General features: G+C 33.5%; 1 protein-coding gene across 1 annotated transcript; it reads left to right on the top strand.

The window, feature by feature from the left end:
- Positions 1-3524: 3524 nt before the first annotated feature.
- On the top strand, positions 3525-18910 carry LOC148609072 (dopamine beta-hydroxylase-like). Its single transcript, XM_088540502.1, has 8 exons — positions 3525-3758; positions 7619-7751; positions 9176-9277; positions 15323-15493; positions 16416-16588; positions 17113-17356; positions 17708-17804; positions 18316-18910. The coding sequence occupies exons 1-8, from the start codon at positions 3558-3560 to the stop codon at positions 18842-18844; spliced, it is 1650 nt and encodes a 549-aa protein (XP_088396628.1). The 5' UTR covers positions 3525-3557; the 3' UTR covers positions 18845-18910.
- Positions 18911-20082: the final 1172 nt, after the last annotated feature.

A 20082-nucleotide genomic window follows, 5' to 3' on the forward strand; every position in this document is an offset into this window, starting at 1 on the left:
AAGGGAACCAAGACTATAGTGGTAATCAAAAGAATGTAATCCAGGGACAAAGACCAGACATGGAAAACAGACATACACAACAAAGAACATAAAGTTACTACAATCATACATACGAAGTAACAAAAGCAAAAGAGCAACTCGGACTCCACTAAAAACCTAGGAGCATGGACCAGGTGCACCGGTTGGGTAAGCGTCCTCTGCTATTCTAGAAACACCCGCCGAGTTGCTCATAAAAAGTCAAGTCCGGGGTAGACAAACGAGAAAAGGAAAACTATGACCCATTGAATAAATCGGTTTTCATGGTGCAGATGGATACACCATAACGATCCACGAGTTCATGATGACGACCATAAAACTTCTGTAGTGATGACTTCAATCTTATAGCAACATAACCCTGTTCCAGAAGCCTACTTGTTAGAGTTCTAGCACGATACAAAAAGTCTGCGTAGTTTCGGCAAGCTCTGGCATAACGTATGAGTTGTGACATGAACACTCCATACGCAGCTGCTAAAGAGATGTTGCCACAGATGAATGAAAAGTTGACAATTCTGAATGAAAAGTCATCACGTTTGTCGTAAAGTTTGGTCAATAGTTTTCCTCTACCATCGATTTCTAAGTGTAGGTCAAGATATGAGGCTGACTTCACAGTATTTGTAGTATCCTTTATCTCAAGTTCTTTGGGGTAGATGCGATGTATCAAGTCCCCGAAATTAGATTTGTTTAAACATAATACGTCATCTTTATAGCGGAAACTGAGATTAAAGGATCTAGCTAAACGATATTCTTTCGTTCGGATCAGATCAGCTATAAAGTCAGCCTCATTAGAGGGAAGGAATAAGTCAGCAAGTAAAGGAGCACAATTTGTTCCCATTGGAATGCCGACCGTTTGTTGAAAAACACGTCCACCACACTGGACAAATATGTTGCCGATTAAAAATTCCAGCATTTCGTAAACATCTTCCTCAGTATATTTGGAAGATGATTTTGAATTATTTTTTACAAAGTATAAGGAATCTCTACCAAGAACTATATATTTGTATCAAGGTGTACCATCTTTTTTAGAAAAAACAACGATGTATAATGTTTTTAAGTCGGGATTTTAACTGAGTATGGGGAACAGAAGTATACAGTGTTGAAAAATCATAGGTTTTAATGCTATTATATTAGTCTTGAACTGATTGTCTCTAAAAGATCTTTCGAATTTTTCAGGATCCACATTGAATTAATACCTCTACGGGAGTAACAAGTGTTGTGGTAGGACTGCAGACCCTCTTTGACAGTTGTGATCGAGTATAGTAATTCAAAGTTTTGAGAGTTTTGGTGGTACATTTTGCAGATCCAGCTATGAAAAGTTGTTTGTATGGATTCTTGTGAAGTTTAAGAATCCAGTACATATACGGTAAATCACAATTATCGTCATTGGTACAGAGACCAAAAGAGGACAGTACAATTTTATTTTTTTTTCTATAATCTCTTCTTTGGAGAGTGTGGTAGCAGTATAGGTCTTATCACTGCTGTTATTTTTTACGTCTACCTCAGATAATAAACATTGGATGTAAAACGTTTTGCAGACACGAACAATGTTGTTTTGGGCTTTGTCTGCTGGTACGACAACATATTTGTTATGTATAGTAGACAATGTTTTTGCTACATCGGGGTCTTTGAAAACTGATGTAGCCTTGGCACTCATTGACCTGCTTAAAACTTGCTTTCGTTTCAAAATTAAAGACCTCGCGGCCTTTAACCACTCTGACAGAGAATCAATGTCTTCTTGTTCTCGACTTATCCATTTTCTTGCATATTCCTCCACGGCAGAATATTCGTTTTCGACGATGGTTAAATATTCCGTAACGACGTGACCAGAAGGACCATAATTGAATGGAGAGTTTTTGAAAGAACAGTCAGGTGGTTCAGCCTTGAAGTCCTAAATCTCGAGTTTCTGCAATAGCCTTTTGTAATGAAAATTTTGATTAAGGTTGGATTTAACTTATTATATTAAATATTCGATAGTTAGAAATTCAAGCAATACAAATTGCAAATAAATGAATAAATAAATAAAAATGAAACAATGCTTTATTTCATTTTAGTCTATTATTATTATCATTAAATTTGGTCATCAAATCGACTTGTAAATAGAAAGTAATTGGGTATATAAGAATTATTATTGACCTTAATGGAAGATAAGTCAACACACATGCAATAATACTCGATAAATGATTGTAATTTGACAAAATTTTACTTTCCAGTAGTAAACGATAACCATGTTATTCCTGAGTGGTCAGATGTAAGGAAAACGATTATATAATGACTTCTTATCTTACAAGTATTAGTATTACAAACATATAAGAAGAATAAGAAGAAGTTAACTATATACGATTCTATTTGAGCAGATTTTGTGATGGGAGAATATTTACTGAAGATCATTAACGTTGTAGTGATATTTATAAGGTTTGGTGTGTTGAGATAGGTCGTTATATGAACCAATGCAAGAGAATATGTATTATTGTTGTAATATGCAATGTATTGCAGATGAATACCATTTTATAATGATTTGTCCAGCCTATAGATTACAATATCTACCTAAGTATTATTGTTCATGGCCAAATATGAATAATTTTGTCTTATTGTTACACTAATGTACAAAGTAATCAGTCATTTTTAATGTTGGAAACTGAGGACCAATATACTCTCCGAGACTTAAACAAAAATATGTGTCATATAATGCAAGTTATATTATTATTTTATGTCATAGAGTTTGGCCTCTGCTATGTTTTTGATTATTGTCACACTGTTTACTAATGATAGTATTATGTTACTGCTACAGCATTTATATGCTTTTGCGATAAACGATTCATTTATCTATGTTATTGCCAGAATTTCTTGTTGGAGGACAGAAATAATTTAATACTGATTGAAGGGTCTATGCCAAATAACTATAGATTGCTATACCTTTTGGATAGTGCGGACATTTTGTCATCATAAAAAGCACAAGAGTTACACTCAATGTAAACAATATGGTTAAAATGATAATAAAAGGACGAATATTCAAAACACAATACAGTTTGGTTAAACCTTTGCCTTGGAAATTTTTCCATAAATATGTGAATGAAACATCTTATATGTATCCAGCCAACACTAACTTACTTACACAAAAATCGTTAGATATTTAATTGTTTAGTCAATGTATTATTCATTAGTTTTTCTGTAAAGGTTATTCGGTCATACGCATATATTGTGCAACTTTTTTTCATCTTTGGAAACTGGAACCTGTGTACACTCAAAGAAGACTCCTCTTTTCAATTCCACAAAATTTATATATATTTAATATATGCATTCTATAAGTCTGGTTACCGGTTTTAATCAACACTATGTTTCAGAACCCCCACCTTTTAATTATGCAATTAACCCACATATAGAATAAACATTGACATCTATCATATAATTAAACAACAATAGGATCTTCACCTGTCGTGTAATGAAGTCCATTCTTTATATTTCATATTTCACTGTCACATTTGGTCGTTTTATTTATGCAAGTACAAACTTTCTGAGAGGGTATGAATCTTATTGTTGTGTTATTGTCTCTACTCTGGTCTGACTGCCATGGATTCTACCAGTTCCAGGCATACATACCCAATGGTCTAAATGTCAAAGACCCGTGTGATCACACTCAGATATGGAAGGGGGTTGGGCACATTGGGGCATTAGGCTCCGGACCAAGGAACGCCTTCGGTGAAGATTTCAAGGCCAGTGGATACGTAAGTACTATTAAGGGTTGTTCTAAAAATTACTTAATACAAAATATAAATGTAATGTTATTGTTACCATATTTAGAGTAAATCAGATACCTCTTGAAGCATGTGCTATCGAAAAGTATATATATTCACTAAATGGTGGATTCTGTCATGTGAGTGTCCACATGAAAAGATGCAGAGCGAATTCAGCTGTTGAGTAAACGTAGGTAAGAGAAAAAAAGAAGAAGAAAAAAAAAGATCGCGAACCACTTGTCTTTATTGATTATCATATTCTTATTAGCTGGAAATTAAAATCTTCCGTTTGTTTTTTTGATAAATAGATAAAAAGAAAGAAGATAAACAAACAAATAAACTTCTTTGTTAATTTTATGACATGTTAATTATAATGATTTGTCATCTAAGCACCAAATAATAGTCTCTAGAAGGCGATTTAGGTAGAAATAGCACCTCTTTGAACGCATACTTTTCAGTGTAGTGGCTATTTGTACGAAAAACATGTACCGATGATTTATACCAGTGACATCGTATTTTACCGAATATTCATCAGTCATACTAATTAATATAAGACGATGTTTCTTTTACACCAATTATAGTCAAACCATTTTACATGTACTTGTATCTCTAATAAAATGGCATATGGCAGAATTTGTCCAGTCCTCCAGTGCGCATGTGCGGGTTATCTTTTATTAGGCTTTTTAACAATTTAGATCCAATATCAGAATTGATGTAGCAGTCGCCAGAGCCTTTAGATTTGTAAAGCCTGTTAGCATCTAGAATTATCTTACACTACCACAGGAAAATAGTCCCACTGACATACCCTTTAAAGTCCAAATGCAGATAGTTGGTCCACTTCATAGGTATTTTTAATTTGTCATATTTAATTTTGTGCTATTTACGCCAATATACTAACCAAATAAACAACTTTTATTGCGAACTAAATATGATGATTAATTGGTATGTACTACTACTAAGGGGGTTTTCAACGTCCTTGACTACCCTGTCGGGTTTCGCACGGACAGTAATTGGTATGTATTAACAACGATCAAAAAAAAAAAAAGTTGACCTCTAACGTTATCAGTACCTGTTTATTTCTATGTATTTACCAGAATAAACCAATCGTTCATTATATTACATACAATATGTCGATTACAAATACAATATTCTTAGACGCATAATAAATCATTTGATGTTTAGCAAAAATAAAAACCTTGCGAGATTATAAATAGTCACCGTTCATAGAAAAGAGCAATGCTAAGTGAAAATTGCAATGGTTGTCTTAAGAAATTTCATACAGGTCCTGGCGGATCCATGTACTAGTATTAACAAAAAGGGGACAGTGATTCCGATCAGGCGGCGGGCAAGGGCTACACTTCTTCTTACAGGCAAATATATGTCGCTCATTTTTTGCTAAACTTTTAACAAACCCCATCCTGATCTATCACCCACTGTATTGTGTATTTTTATTACGGTTACCGTCTCGTGACATCTGAAGCCCGGAGATGACAAATAAAATGAAACTTTGCTTGTAGACGATGGCGTAGGAATATTTCGATAATGCATTTCTCAGGAATGGTGTTAGCCTGTGGTCTGGTGATATTTCCTTTTGTAATAATCATTCTATTTGGCTATTTGGCCATGTATTATAATGATAGAGCTGTAAGTGCTTCAGGGCCTTAAAAGTGGATGGCTAGTGTTTCCCGCTCAAGATATAATTGTTGAAATTTTATTCTAAGACTTTGGCGTTTATGTAAATGTACGTGTCTCTGGGACTAGGTGCCCAGAAACTAAGCGCTTTTACATTATTTATTTATCGTTATTATATGTGTATTATTACAATTTTTCTATAGCGCTTCGAGATATACTGTTTTAGATTAAGCATATTTAATTATATACATACTAATAAAATATAATACATTAACAAAAACAGAAATATCAGGGTAGTAAAACTTGTCTAGTTAATTAGTAAAGTTAATAAATTGGAAATATTTACAAAAACAAGAATATATATAAATGAATCATAGTCGAATTAAAAAAATACATAGAATGAATTAGTAAAAAGTCTAAAATAAGTTTGCTATTTAAAAAGTATCAAATAGAAGTTTAAAAATTTGAAATCTTATAAAACTTATTACCAGTAAAAAAATAATTTTGAAAAGAAATACAAATATATATATGCTACTAAAACATACAATGTACACATTATAAAAGAAACATATCACCAGTTAAAATAAAGGGTCAATATTCAAAAGCAAGCAAACGTCTATGGCATTATGTATCACACAAACGAAATAAAGAATTTAAAAATTCTTGTCAGAAAAAGTGTATTAACTTCTTTTTGAAAATAGACACTGACTTTGCATTATGCAGGTCTTTTGGATATGCATTCCAAAGGGTGGCCGCCGCTTTTTCGAATCTTCTATTGCCGTAGGTTTTGCTTCGCACAATAGGGGTTACAAGTGTTAAATCGTTTTCAGACCTTAATGATCTTGATGGCCTGTATAAGTTTACAAGTTCACTTAGATATAGTGGCGCTTCTTGTTTCATTCATTTGAATACATAATTTTGTATTGTACTCTATACGGTACAGCCAACCAATAAAGGTACTCAAGTGTCAGAGTAATGTGTTCGTGTTTCTTTTCTTGTTACCACTCGCGCAGCAGTGTTCTGTAGTAAATGACACAAACTGGTAATCCATAGAGTAATGCGTTGCCATAATCCAATCGATAGATAACTAATGAATTGAGTTTTACATGCATCCTCGTTGATGTACGGAAGTATGCGACGTATGTTTCGAATTTGATAAAAACATGATCTCGAAACTGTTGATGCATTGAAAGTCTTATCAAAATGAACGCCCAGATTTTCTATACAGTCAGAACTTGTAATAATGTTTGGTTTAAACGTGAGATGATAATCCTTCAAATCCTTCACTCGATGTTTCGGAGTAAAAAGTATCAGTTCTGTTTTGTCTTCGTTTAGGTTAAGCATGTTTACATGACACACAGGTGTCTATACGATAACTTGTAGGACTTTCAAGAGCTATATAGCTGAGAAACTGAGAAAGCTTGTTAATAGGGACATTTATCTAAGAGCATGTTTTATTTCAATGAATGTGGCTTAAGTTTGAATGATTTGACTGACAGTTTCGACCTGGAGATCTTTAAAAAATTGAATTCAAATTGAAAATTTAGAAACTGGTAAAGGCCAACTAGTAGTTTGTAGTTCAATTATGCAGTATGTTGGATGTTTTTTTCCTTATTCATCTATAGGTGTTCTATGTAAACCATCATCTAACCTGAATATTTCGCAAACTGGTGCACTGCATGCTACGATGCATCTCGATCTTTTTTGTGTGTGTTTATGAAATATGTCCTTCATAATCAGAATAGTGAATTTAAAAATAAATCAAAAAGTTAAATACAACTATACAACATTTACAACAATAAGCCTGTGTTTAGATACGTTTGAATTCGGTACCTGTACTTTCCTTTTTATCCCTGCTTTTATACCATATTTTTGCAATTTGACGATTATTTGAGGCGTAAAAATTCAAACGATCGATATAAATTGATTAAGTCCATGAGTACTTTGATTTATTTTACTGCATGATTAAATGGCAAATGCAAATTTAGACTAAAATCATGAAAAAATAAATTTGTTTATTGTGCTAGTTTTGTTATATATTGAAAATATACTTTATGCATTTTCTGATGGTATATTTACATGTATACTGCATGTCATACAATTAAGAACAAAAACTTGATAAAACCTTTTCCATAATAAATTTATATGAGAACGTATAATGCATTTAATCTATGATTCTAGTAATCCCATAATTTTTTGTCTTTTATATGTCATGGTAGAAATGGACGACGGAGCTGTGTTGGAAGGACTCCGACCAAGATGGGCGATACAACGGTTATGAGTTGGGTGATCCATGGTGTCTTTGGACTCCGGGAAGTAAGGAACCACTGTATCCTGCTCTGTCACATCCAGGTTGGCAACACTTTTTTAATGGATTTTTAACAAAAAAAAAAAAGCATGAACATATAACAAATATTTAAAATACCTACTTAATGAAAAAATACGAGAAAAAAGTACTTTGCATTTCTGTCAGCCAAGTCAATGCACAAGTATTTGAAAGTAAGAGTTATTTAATTTATGCGTATTCCAATTTAAAACAACTAGAGGGTCCGGAGAACCTGAATCACTCATCTGCTGTTTGTAGCAGCGGCCATGTTTTTCTATGGTTCAAAAATCGATGTATAAACATAATATAGTATATATATACTCTGAGGAACAATCCTTCCATGTTTCATTGATGTCTGTTCAGTAGTTTCAGCGAAGATTTTGTCATTTTAAAATCATCAAAAAGCGTAAAAAAGTGCAATACCTCCAACATCAAAGGACGGACTTTCGCGAAAATTTGTCTATGGATAGATCTCATCATGCTGAACATTTTCAGTGTTTCATAATTTAACTAACCTTAACAGTTTAGGAGATGCTAACAAAACCCTGCTGTACTACTGTTTGACCCACCAATGTTCTACTTTTAGTAGAACACTAGGGATGATTTTAAGCTTTTCCACAGATCAAAACTTTGTGCAGGATACCCTAATATAAGGGAATTATTTAAGGTTTAATTTATACCTAATATTTCTAGTAGATACATTTTCCTTGTTTTTCATAAATCATATACTCAAAGATGACCCTGAAAGATCATACTTTTACTATTTTAACGTAAACAACATGCATGTAGGTAACCGAACTTGAATTTGAGATAACTGAGCCTAACTGAAGCCGATTTTTTATTACCTTTTATATGGATTCTGTAGCGAATTTTCAAATATTTCTCAAACTTTAAAAAAAAACTAGTAGGTAAACTTTTTTACATCCTTATATGAAGAACACCTGTCATATTTCATATTTTCCTTGCAATATTAAAAAAACTAAAATTTCCTATACATTTCCCGTAAAACATCTCTCCTTTGAAAAACTTTTTCCCACCAATCATCTCCTATAGAAGGAGGCGTTTTAAAAAAAGTAGTATTTTTTGTCTTTTACTATTCTAATTTTTAGATACAAAAATCACTTGAAATAATTTGAACATAGGATTTTTACATTATTTCAAACACCATTAGTTTATAGAAAGTATATAAGTCTGTATGCTTCGTGTAATAGGTATATGATCTACCTTAATTCCGCCCAGTAGTTATAAGGAAGATGTTCGAAACAATATTAATGACGACGACGGACGTTGAATGATGGAAATTGCTCACATCGTGTATGGCCAGGTGAGCACAAATGTCAAGACTGGTAATTCCAACCAAGATCTGAGCCTTTCAATAGTATCAGGAATGTCTCGATTTCTTACTTGCTGAGTTATATGAATACATCACAGCTTATCCATTTCTCTGTAGGTATTTGCGAGCCCTGGGATAGTGAGAAATGTATCAACACTAATGGATCATTACACTGTGGAGACAAAGAAGTCCAATCCTGTACTGGAATCAACGCTACTGGTGAGTCTTCAATCATATTGTTATCTATCCTCCTTTGAAGTCGTTCTTTCGTTTTGATCATTATCTACATTTTTTTCTACTTATACCTACAACACAACCGCTAATCATTTCTTACCAGTTTGTAACCTCTAAGCACTAACGCAGAAATTTTTATTTTAAGATATACAAGTGTGGACATAGACTTGTATTGCATGAGGGGCAAGTATGGACGCAGACTGGTATTGCCCGAAGAGCAAATTCGTTTTTTCTTGAATACATTTGCATTGGCTTGAAAACAAAGTGGTGGTATTTTATAGCAATTGATGCCTGAGGGAGAGCCTTCCGGTGCTTTTTAAAGGGGTTCCGCTGTGTTTCCCCACCCTATTCAAATGGAAAATATCCAATGTTTGCAACCACAAGATTCTATTAAATATTTATTAAATTCCATTTAGTGGTGTAGGAGAAGTAAAATAAGATATGGGAACTCCTCCGCGTAACGGAAGGATGAATGGACACATCCATCAATGTAATTCCCCATTAAAATTAGGGGGTAAAATGATTGAGGATACTTCCTCTGCTATACATAGTGGAAATAGAGAGTACGTTTTTACAGAGTTGAAGTCCTTTTTCTCAGAAACTAAGGTTTAGATGGGTGTACTTGCATGGACGTGTCGAACTTTGCTATGTTATGTTAACGATTGATCATTTCGCTTAATGTAGGTTTGGACTCTAAGATTTTTTAGTTTAACAGAAACTTGCAGAGTGCTATCTATCAGTTACATTGAATAAAGATATTTCTGTACTGAGGTTTTTAAGTCCTTGGAAGCTGCATAGTTGTTATAGATTATATGAAGTTACATTTATTAGAACTTTTCTAACATTCTTGGTTAAAAAATCAAAGCAATAAAATTGGTACCATTTCCCTGACATTTTGTATCTTAAGGAGAAAAAACGCCAAAAAACTTCTTGCAAGCAATAATTTATTTCAAGAAACAATTTTCAAGCAACAATTTTCTGTGCATTTCGTCAGTTGTGGGTCTTCAGAGACTGCAATCTAGATAACAAAATTAGTGAAAGATGATCTATTGTTCTAGAACAAATAAATGTGTAAACATTGGGACCCTACACTCGTTGCCAATTGGAGTAATAATATTACTACATGTAATTTGACAGTAATACATGATATAAAATTAATAATATAATTTGGATTGTATGATTTATTTAGTTCAAAATGTAATTCAATTTACTTGATTGAAAATATGAAACTGTCCTGGTATAAGAGAATACCTGTGCGGGACTCTTATGTAAGAATTAACTTCTATTCAGATGACCTGGCCACACGATGATAACTACACAGTTATTCCCTGCAAAAAAAAATAATAATAACACTTCAACACAGTGCATGTCATACAGTTAAATCTAAAATTTTTAAAATATGTAATTATCACATGAAACTATAGTGTCTATAGACATGCATTGACAACAAAGACGACAGTGTCAAATCTTTATGTGACAGAAACTTTTTCAGTCGATTAAAAACGCAACTAATCAAATTTTCATTAAAATCAGTGGAAGAAGTAACTGTGTGTAGTGTGTACACAAACAGGGTATTTTAATCTGATATCCATGCATAATACTTGTAGTACATGTTGTAGCTACATATATTGATAGAAAACCCTTTCAGTTGATAATATGATTCTTAGGACTATGATATATAGATATGGATATTATAAATATGTCCAGTGTATTGGGATAGGCCTCTGTAAATTAAAAAAAAAGTGTTCTGCAGGAACAAATAAAATAGTAACCATGTTTCTGGCATTGCCAGTTGAGCAATTCAGGCTGTTCAGAACTCTTGTTCGTAGATACATGTGCATTAAGGAAAATAATACATCTACTCCTCAAATGCAGGTATTAAGACTTGCAAATCTTGGTCACTCAATTGCTTCTAACAAATTATACACATGTATCACCTGTATGTGGCGAATTTTTGGTATATTATGAATGCTTGTAAGCCTTGTTTAAAAAATGTTTGCTTGATTGTGCATGTTCTATATAAGATAAAATTGAATCCTTGTAATGGCTTAACTAACCACTTGACTTGTGAAACTATATATATTGTAAGACCTAAAACTTTTATTTTATTTTTGGAAAATAAAATAACTAAAAATAAAATAACTTGCATAATTTTTCCGTCACATCTTCTCAGTCTTTGGCGATTTCCCGCACAATATTGGGTTGGTCTAACATTTAGGTGACCGATGACTTACACTGATTAACAATCTTAACTGCATTTTCCATTTGCACTGTTCGTTGAATACTTAATTGAATCTTTAAAATTATTTGCAAAAAAAAATGATGAAATAAAAAGAAATGAAACACACATAACCAACAGTTTAATTATAAGAAATGATAAAATTATTTAGACTCATCTATACTGATGTGGAGTGAAAAAACTCAACAACTAAATTTGAAGAATTGGAATATTCTAATATGTAGTTGTCCGAGGGACTATAGTTCGATTTATATTTAACAAATCTAGTATCTTTCTTTAAATCGTACATTACACTAAATATTAGAAGATGTAATACTAAAATATATATAAAATATATCTTAATTTCTTAAAAGATATTTACTTAAATAATCTCACCACAGAATTGTTTTAACCGCTTCCAATTGAGATAGACCAGGGGACCGTGGGGTCCTCACTTTTCATTAAATAACACCATAACAATAAAGTTGAAAATGATAGCACTTTCCGTATGTCCGTTACATCCTTCATTTCGTGCATTATAAAGCTAGAACATCGTTGCTTCTGGGAGATAATTCGACTGTCTTTGTGGATACAAACCACTAAAATTCCCCAAAATCTTTCGTAACACAGTATTAACCAATCATTTGCACGATATGAGTGACGCTGACAATCAGCTGACTGTTTCTATACTTGGTTTAATTTTCGTTTTCGTGCCAACATGTATACTCAACGCTGAAAGACCCAGTTTGCACTCATGTGTGTAATACATGACGAACTGAGGTGTTTCTTAAGGTTACAGACCACCAATTCAACCAATGAGCATTTGGAACGTACGCAAAAATAGTCCTACGCAGAAATTACCCCTGTTCCTCATAGTGCTGTGAAAAAAGTTCTCATCTTATTTAAAAAAATTAAACAGTGTCTGAAAGGAAAAACATTTCTGTACATTTTATAGGTGCATTTTGCTTCTTGTGATGTGAAGCCTAATTTCCATAATGTTTTTTAAATATACCCCTATCTTGTGAAAACACTGGGATTTCCCATGCTATTTATAGACCCTTCACTTCCGGTGACCAGTACTGCACTGCAAGTCTGCTAACCCCACATCACATTCTGAGGATTGTGAGCTGACATATGTAGAATCATGCTGATATATAGTCCTCTGCAGGTTAAAGTTAAGGTAAAGTCCAGAGAAGCCAATGAATATTGTGAAATTAGCATAGAAGTCTATGGAAAGTGGAATAAGTGGTTTTTAGCTTTAACGCCCATGTCTATCGTTTGGGGTCTCACAGCCTAATCCCTTTTGGCGATTCGGTGCATGAGTATTTTTTTTTGTTTTGACGGAGGTGGTAAAAAATATCTCAAGTGCCGAATTCCAAAAAAGGGACTATCCACGACCAAGAGCACACTCATGGCATGTGTGTTTTCATTTTTTTCCTGAAAGACAATTGGCAAATTTTTTACGTTATTTTTTCATCAATATTTCTAATAAAAACTTATGAGTAGAGGGTCTGAAGGAGGGTCAGTAGGGTGATAAAAACATTGTTTAGGCCTAATTTGGTTAATTTATTACTCTAGTAGTGCTAGAGATTATCTGGTAAGCTTTTTTCTGACTAAAGAAAAGTTAATGACAATGTTGTGAAGTGCTGAATGTAAATACACCTTATGTTGGTTCTGAATCCAAATGATACTGACAATGTGCCTATATTTGATACAGGTGCAAATTAAACAAGTATACAGTTTTTGTCCAAGAAACATTTTTCAGGCTATAAATGTATGTGACCTTTTAGAATTAGATAAAATTATTTGATACGAGATTTAGTTAAAATATTGATTTTGAAGTGTTAATTATGAGTCAGTACCGATGAATTTAGCCTTAAGGTCCTTTATATACCGGTATTGTATTTTTGTTTCATAAGAATTTCGAATGTTTTTCGTTTAGTACATGACTCTAAGTGGGAAATTTGTCCATTATGCAATTTTATTCTCCTTTGTTAGAGAACTGTTTAACTATGACTAAAGTAAAAACAGAGACATTATAGATATAAATTCTTAGCAAACCACTCACTACTAATTTGGCGTCCGTGTCGTCGTCCATATTCACTTTATTTTCGTACGATGACTTTATGGTTATGGTTATGTTATGAAATTTTGATATAATTTTACTACAATAACTGAATAATGATAGCTCCTATTTCATTTTTTTATCTTATAGCCCATACCAATTTAAAATTGAGGCCGTCCATGTAACTGACAGATACCACACTGTCGGTTTCTGTTAATCTAAAAAAAAAAAAAAAAACTCCGAGCCCTGAATTTTACCAAGCTAACCTTCATAAAGGGTAATGCCTAATCCTTATTAACATGAAAGTCTTATGGTTGTGGCAAGTCATTGTGGAATTTGTTCATCATTTATTGATATCAGAAGATATTTAGTAACACATGTTGATATATATTTATAAACATGTGCACAATTCAATTATTGATTTCAGTAAATGGAGGAGTTTTCTGGACAATGCAAACATGTTCACCCTACCGGTGAACCTGGGCCATGCTCCCAGTTTTAGTGGAGTCCGAGTTTCTCATTTACTTTTGTTAGTTTGTATATATTATCTTGGTTACTTTATGTCCATTGTTGTGTTTGTCTGTTTTCCAAGTCTTGTCTTTGTCCCTGAACTACATTCCTTTGATTTTCGCTAGAATCTTGGTTCCATTGGTTACTACTTTCAAGACAAAACGTATGTATGTTCAAATTTGCTCTTTGGGCAATACCAGTCTGCGTCCATATTTGCCACTCGGGCAATACCAGTCTGTGTTCACACTGGTTAAATATGAAAAATGTTGACTAACGTGTTGTAAATACACAGATGTAACAAGTATAACATTGAAAACTTGTCAACTACTCTTGAAGGTAAACTATTCGCACTGACATCATGCTCAACTAAGGTATTGACACGCAATTGTAAATAAATATTGAAGTCACCTTTTTATGTCCCTTTTACTTTGCATAAGCTCTCTTCCGAATATTGCTTTACAACCTAGAGTGAGGGTACTGCCGGGGTACATTAATTTCATCCATATTTTAAATTGCTAGTGTGATCATTATATAAGGTTTCACTTACTTTTAAAAATACAGACATGATTTTCGAGAAAAAGCTGTCGACTAAGGTATTGAAAACACAAAACTTCGCCATTAAAATAACCTCTCCTCCGAACAATATATGATCATGACCGACTAAGGGATTTCTTAACGTCCTTGGCTATTATTTTATCATGAAGAACATTTATGTACTTTAGTAATCGAAACATTTTTATATAATTATCACAGTAGCAACTATTTAAAAATATGGATGAAATGCACTCCCCCGCGGTACCCTCTCTCTCTATACCACATATTGAGTATGTATTCTTAGTACGAAAACGGCAATTACACCAAGTATAAGAATATAAGAATAGTCAGATGATCGTCAGCGCACTTACATTGTGCGTTTGATTGGTTAACAATGCGTTACGAAAGATTATTTGGAGATTTTTGTGGTCTATATCCACGAAGACAGTCAAATTATATGCTCGAAACAAAATTGTCTTAGCTTTATAATGAACGAAATGAAGGGTGTAACGGATATACGGAAAGTGCTATCTTTTCAACTTTATTGTTATAGTGTTGTAGTGTTATTTAATAACAAGAATAGAAAGGCTGCTTGAATGCAATTTCAGAACATTACAGGTTATAACTAGGAAAACGTACAAGTAAAATTTGTTTGAAATTTTGCGTCAAGTTTCCTAACAATAAATGTCATGCCATATTACAGATGTCAAGAACGTGACCCTCAGACTTCCCTTATCGTACGTTCCCGCCCGACGTGTCTCTTACGTCTGCTCTCTATTCGACCTCCCGGATAATGCTGAGTATCACATGATTGCAGCTTCACCCATCAAAGACAACTCAAAAATACTACATGGAATTACAGTGTTTGGCTGTGGTAAGTTGACACTGTGGCTTTGGACGCGGAAAATTAAATGTTTATATATTTTAACAGGTAAAGAACACGATTCCATAGTAATGGCCTCATTGGTAGCTTTTTTCTGTAAACATATCTTAGAATAAAACCTTTTAGGGGCTAACTTGGTTAAAACAACTTCTACACGTTTTTTATTATGAAGACCCTGTAAATTTTCGGAGGGATACTTCATTCACAGATGTCTTGTTTTGGGGAAATATCTTCTGCATATCCCCATGACCGAGTCCTAATTCACTTTATATTGCAACCGCTAGCTTATAGGCTCAGCTATGCAGGATGTGGTAAAAAATAACCAGACAGTTTATCAAAATAAAAAATGATATCAGATACAACATCTTCAATGTTATTCTTCAATAATAAATAGATTTTTAATCTTTAATTGCCTGCAAAACTGAGGAAAATTGTAGAAATATTAATAAAATATGTTCACTTCCACGATAAAATTCATAGGGCGAAGTGTTGCCTTTTGCATTTTCGGACAATTAGTTTATCAAACCCAATGAAACATTGCTTCATATCTTTCACTTAAATGGTGATCATTTTGACGAACACCCTTGTTTTGTTTGTAAAAGTTGCAGTTTTGCTGTAATTATTTAAATAGTAACAAAAAATATGAAAAGCTCCTTATAAGTGGTTCGGCATCCTTAAGGTCTTCCATTTACGATCAAGTTGTAGGACTTGACTTATCAATTTGTTCACGTTCATTTCTATCTCTTTACAGTGTGGAGGGGCGTGTTTATGCCCTTCTTAATATAAATGCGTTTGGTAATGAACTCAAAGCAATTACAAAAGTTCTTTTTATTTGATATTACAATTGCACTTGTTTCTGGATTTAAACCGCAAATATAAATTTGTCTTCCCATTTCATATTTTTTTATTCCAGATCCCAGACGACAGTTTAACCGGACTAATCGGGCTTATTTGTGTAACGGGATTCCCACCTCTCCATGTCAGGATATCATTACAGGGTATGCTGCTGGTATACCACTTACTTGTATGCCACCAGAGGCAGGAGTCAGAATTGGTGTAAAGGGCTACAGACAGGTCATGGTGGCTGTAAGTTACAAATGCAAAATATCAAAAATAAAACGCCAAACCGAGATGGGCCACGCGCTATATTTTTTGTGTATTTTATTTATAAACTGTTTTTAAGGATCATGTCTATGATACTTGTGCAGCAATACTAGGTATCAGCTTTACAAGTTGTCAATCAACAGCCATTCTCCACACAACACTATCTAAGTACATGTAAGTTATGTCAGCAGAAAATACGATCGTGTTGGTTTGATGAACATGTATTGAATGTTTAATTGGATGAACTGATTAGTCAGCATAGTACATGTACATGCATGCATGATACAATAATAATGCTAGTATGCAGTCAAGAATAGACATGAACTGAATATAACGATCGAAAACTAGACAACTTGGTATTCACTGGCATTGTCAACTCCTCTGGTAGTCCTAAACACGTTCAAATACATTGGCGAGGAAATAAAATTTCAATGTGAATATGCAATTTATCATCTCTCAATACTCGCTAAAATATGTAGCATCTAATTTTAAGTATTTTTTTTCAGTTTCAATACTACAACCCTTCTCGACAACAGGGATTTACTGACAGCTCTGGAATGACGCTGTTTTACACCCCTAAAATTCGCAGATTCGATGCCGGCGTGTCACCCTTAGAAGTTACACACTTTTCGGTACCTCCTGGAAGATCGTCTTTTGAAGTCGTCAGCGCATGCCCAGGCGATTGTACCGTACTTCAGGTTGCCTCTCCGATATATATAATACTTGGAATGAACCACATGCACCGATTAGGTACACCTATAAATAAAATAGTATGCGGTTCGATTAGCTTCTTAAGAGAAACACGGAAATTAGAACGTCGAACTGTAAAATTAAAAAAAAAAAGGAATAAAAGGATAATTAATTGGAAAGAGTGAATAACCAGATCATGATCACCAGTAATGTACGATGTACTCATATACACAATGTACATGTATGTAAATCAGCTCTCGATTGTTTTTTGTTTGTTTTCCTTAAGTTTACATTTTCTTTTCATACTTGTAATTTTTAGATTATAATTTTAAACAAAATTCTTAACTTATATTAAAATTAGTTTAGGCATATTCAAACGAATTTCATATGAATTAATGTCATTGTTTTAAGGACGTAAACAAAGAATTGAGGTTCACAGAGCTGCAAAGTTAGAAAGTACAATCACAAATGATACAAACTATAAAGTAATACATCCTCACTATTTTTGGTACGTATATAAGTAAGTTTGTTACCAATATAGTAACGAAGCGAGTTATTTGATAAGAGTAATCAAGGGAACCAATATTCGAGCACAAATCAAAAGAATTTAATCCAAGGATAAAGGAAAGATAGAGAAAAATGACACACACACACTCACCTAAGAACATGGTATAACCAAAATAACACGTACAAGGAAACAAAAGCAAATGAACAACTTGACTCCACCAAAGAACTGGGAGCATGGACCATGTGCAGCAGTAAGGTAAGCGTCCTCTGCTTCTCTAGAAACACCCGCCGAGTTGCTCATAAAATGTCAAGTCCGTCGTCTATCTAGTCGGTTACTTCCATCAGTATCGTTGCTTGATGTTCAATGTGTTTTAAATGTACGAATATATGCAGTGTAGTATGCAACACAAAATAAACTTCTTGTCCTCAACATTAATAACAGTTTATCATTCTTTCATATGGCATTCAAGAGATATATTGATACTTTTACATGCGTTTTAACCTTTCTTTAGGAAACAAAAACCAATTCAGCTTCTTCCAGGAGACATGCTGAAAATGACATGTGAATACAATTCCTCCTTGGAGAATGATACGGTAAAATGGGATACATCATGGCGGGGAGAAATGTGTAAAGGTCTTCTACTGTACTATCCCAAACAGAGCTGGCCTTCCCATCACTGCCAAAACTATAGATCAGTCCCACTATGTGAACTTATGATTGATGCACCAGTTTTTGGATGTCATTTTAGGAGTTTCATTGCATCACTCACAACGACAAAAAGAAATCTTGTCGATACAATGATACGAAACTGTGGCCAATCCAATTCAACATGTACACCAGGTTGTTTGCGAATGGTCGGTATGATTCGACAGGATCCATGTTTACAAGGGGACATATACGACCTATGGAAGGAAACTAAATTGATTAGAGCAAATACAGTTCTTATGGCACTCTATGACGTTTTAACGAAATGCGAAGCATACTACGAAGGCCAGGCTCGATCAGTTATACCATTTTTAGAGACTCCGGGAAGCATATAGTTTTTATTCTGATCAAATAAACTTTTATTTTTGTAGATCATGGGTACAATTAGGATTAATAAGTAGTTAAATATGTAAAGTAACATATATATATATATTAAATAATAACATTCAAACGATGGTAGTTTTATATAAGTGTTACTGTTTTACTATTCAAGCTCACGAACCCATAGTTCAAAAATGCAAAAAAAATACTTGTTTGAATAGGTTTCATCGATGCAAATTTGTTCAGTGGATAACTTGAATTTGACAAACCAGTATGTAAAGCACAAATCAAATAAATTGTTGTGGTTAAATACTTACTGTATTAGGAAAGGGTTGCTTAAAATACCAAATGAATAAACGAATACCACTAGAACTAGAGAAACAGATTCCACAGTGGATCTTTTTTTTTCTATTGTTTACAAAATTTGTCCGATAGTGCTGTGTGGAACAGTAAAATGTGTCCACGTGCTTGAGTTGTATGCTCTGTTTATTTCTTTCCTATTATTTAAGTTATGTACCAAACGCAGCTTCGTGTTCCCTTTGAATTATTTAAGTTATGTACCTAACGCACCTTCGTGTTTCCTTCGTATTATTTAAGTTATGTACCAAATGCAGCTTCGTGTTTCCTTCGTATTATTTAAGTTACGTACCAAACGCAGCTTCGTGTTCCCTTCGTATTATTTAAGTTACGTACCAAACGCAGCTTCGTGTTCCCTTCGTATTATTTAAGTTATGTACCAAACGCAGCTTCGTGTTACCTTCGTATTATTTAAGTTACACTAACAATATGAGCGACTTAAAAACACTAAAATGCATATGGAACTTAATATCAATGAACTTCAAATATTTCCTGGATTTAAGCATTTGCTATATATTTACATGTAGATCAATAAAGAAGATCAACATAGAATCCAGCATAAGAAGCTTAAATAAGAAAATGCAAAATTCGTAGGCATCCTGCTGTTCATACCGACATTGATTTTATGAATATTATAGCAAATTAAAATATTCCGCGGCAAACGTGTATTCACAATTAAATCAACCGCCTTTGAAGGGTACTTGATTTGAATCCAAATCATTTGAATTTATGTTAGATTTAACTAAAGCCTTTGAATAAATAGATAGATATAATGAGGCAGAATTGTTGCACGATAAGTCGCAAAATATATGTCACAGTACGGCGCGGATTCTTCAAGTAGAGAAGGTAATATTTCTTCTAGAACAAGAGTATGCTCTGTTATTGAAAACTGTAG

The sequence above is a fragment of the Perna viridis genome, chromosome 8 (assembly GCF_037379345.1).
Source record: "Perna viridis isolate PV_CMFRI_1.1 ecotype Kerala chromosome 8, ASM3737934v1, whole genome shotgun sequence".
Classification (NCBI taxonomy): Eukaryota; Metazoa; Mollusca; class Bivalvia; order Mytilida; family Mytilidae; genus Perna; species Perna viridis.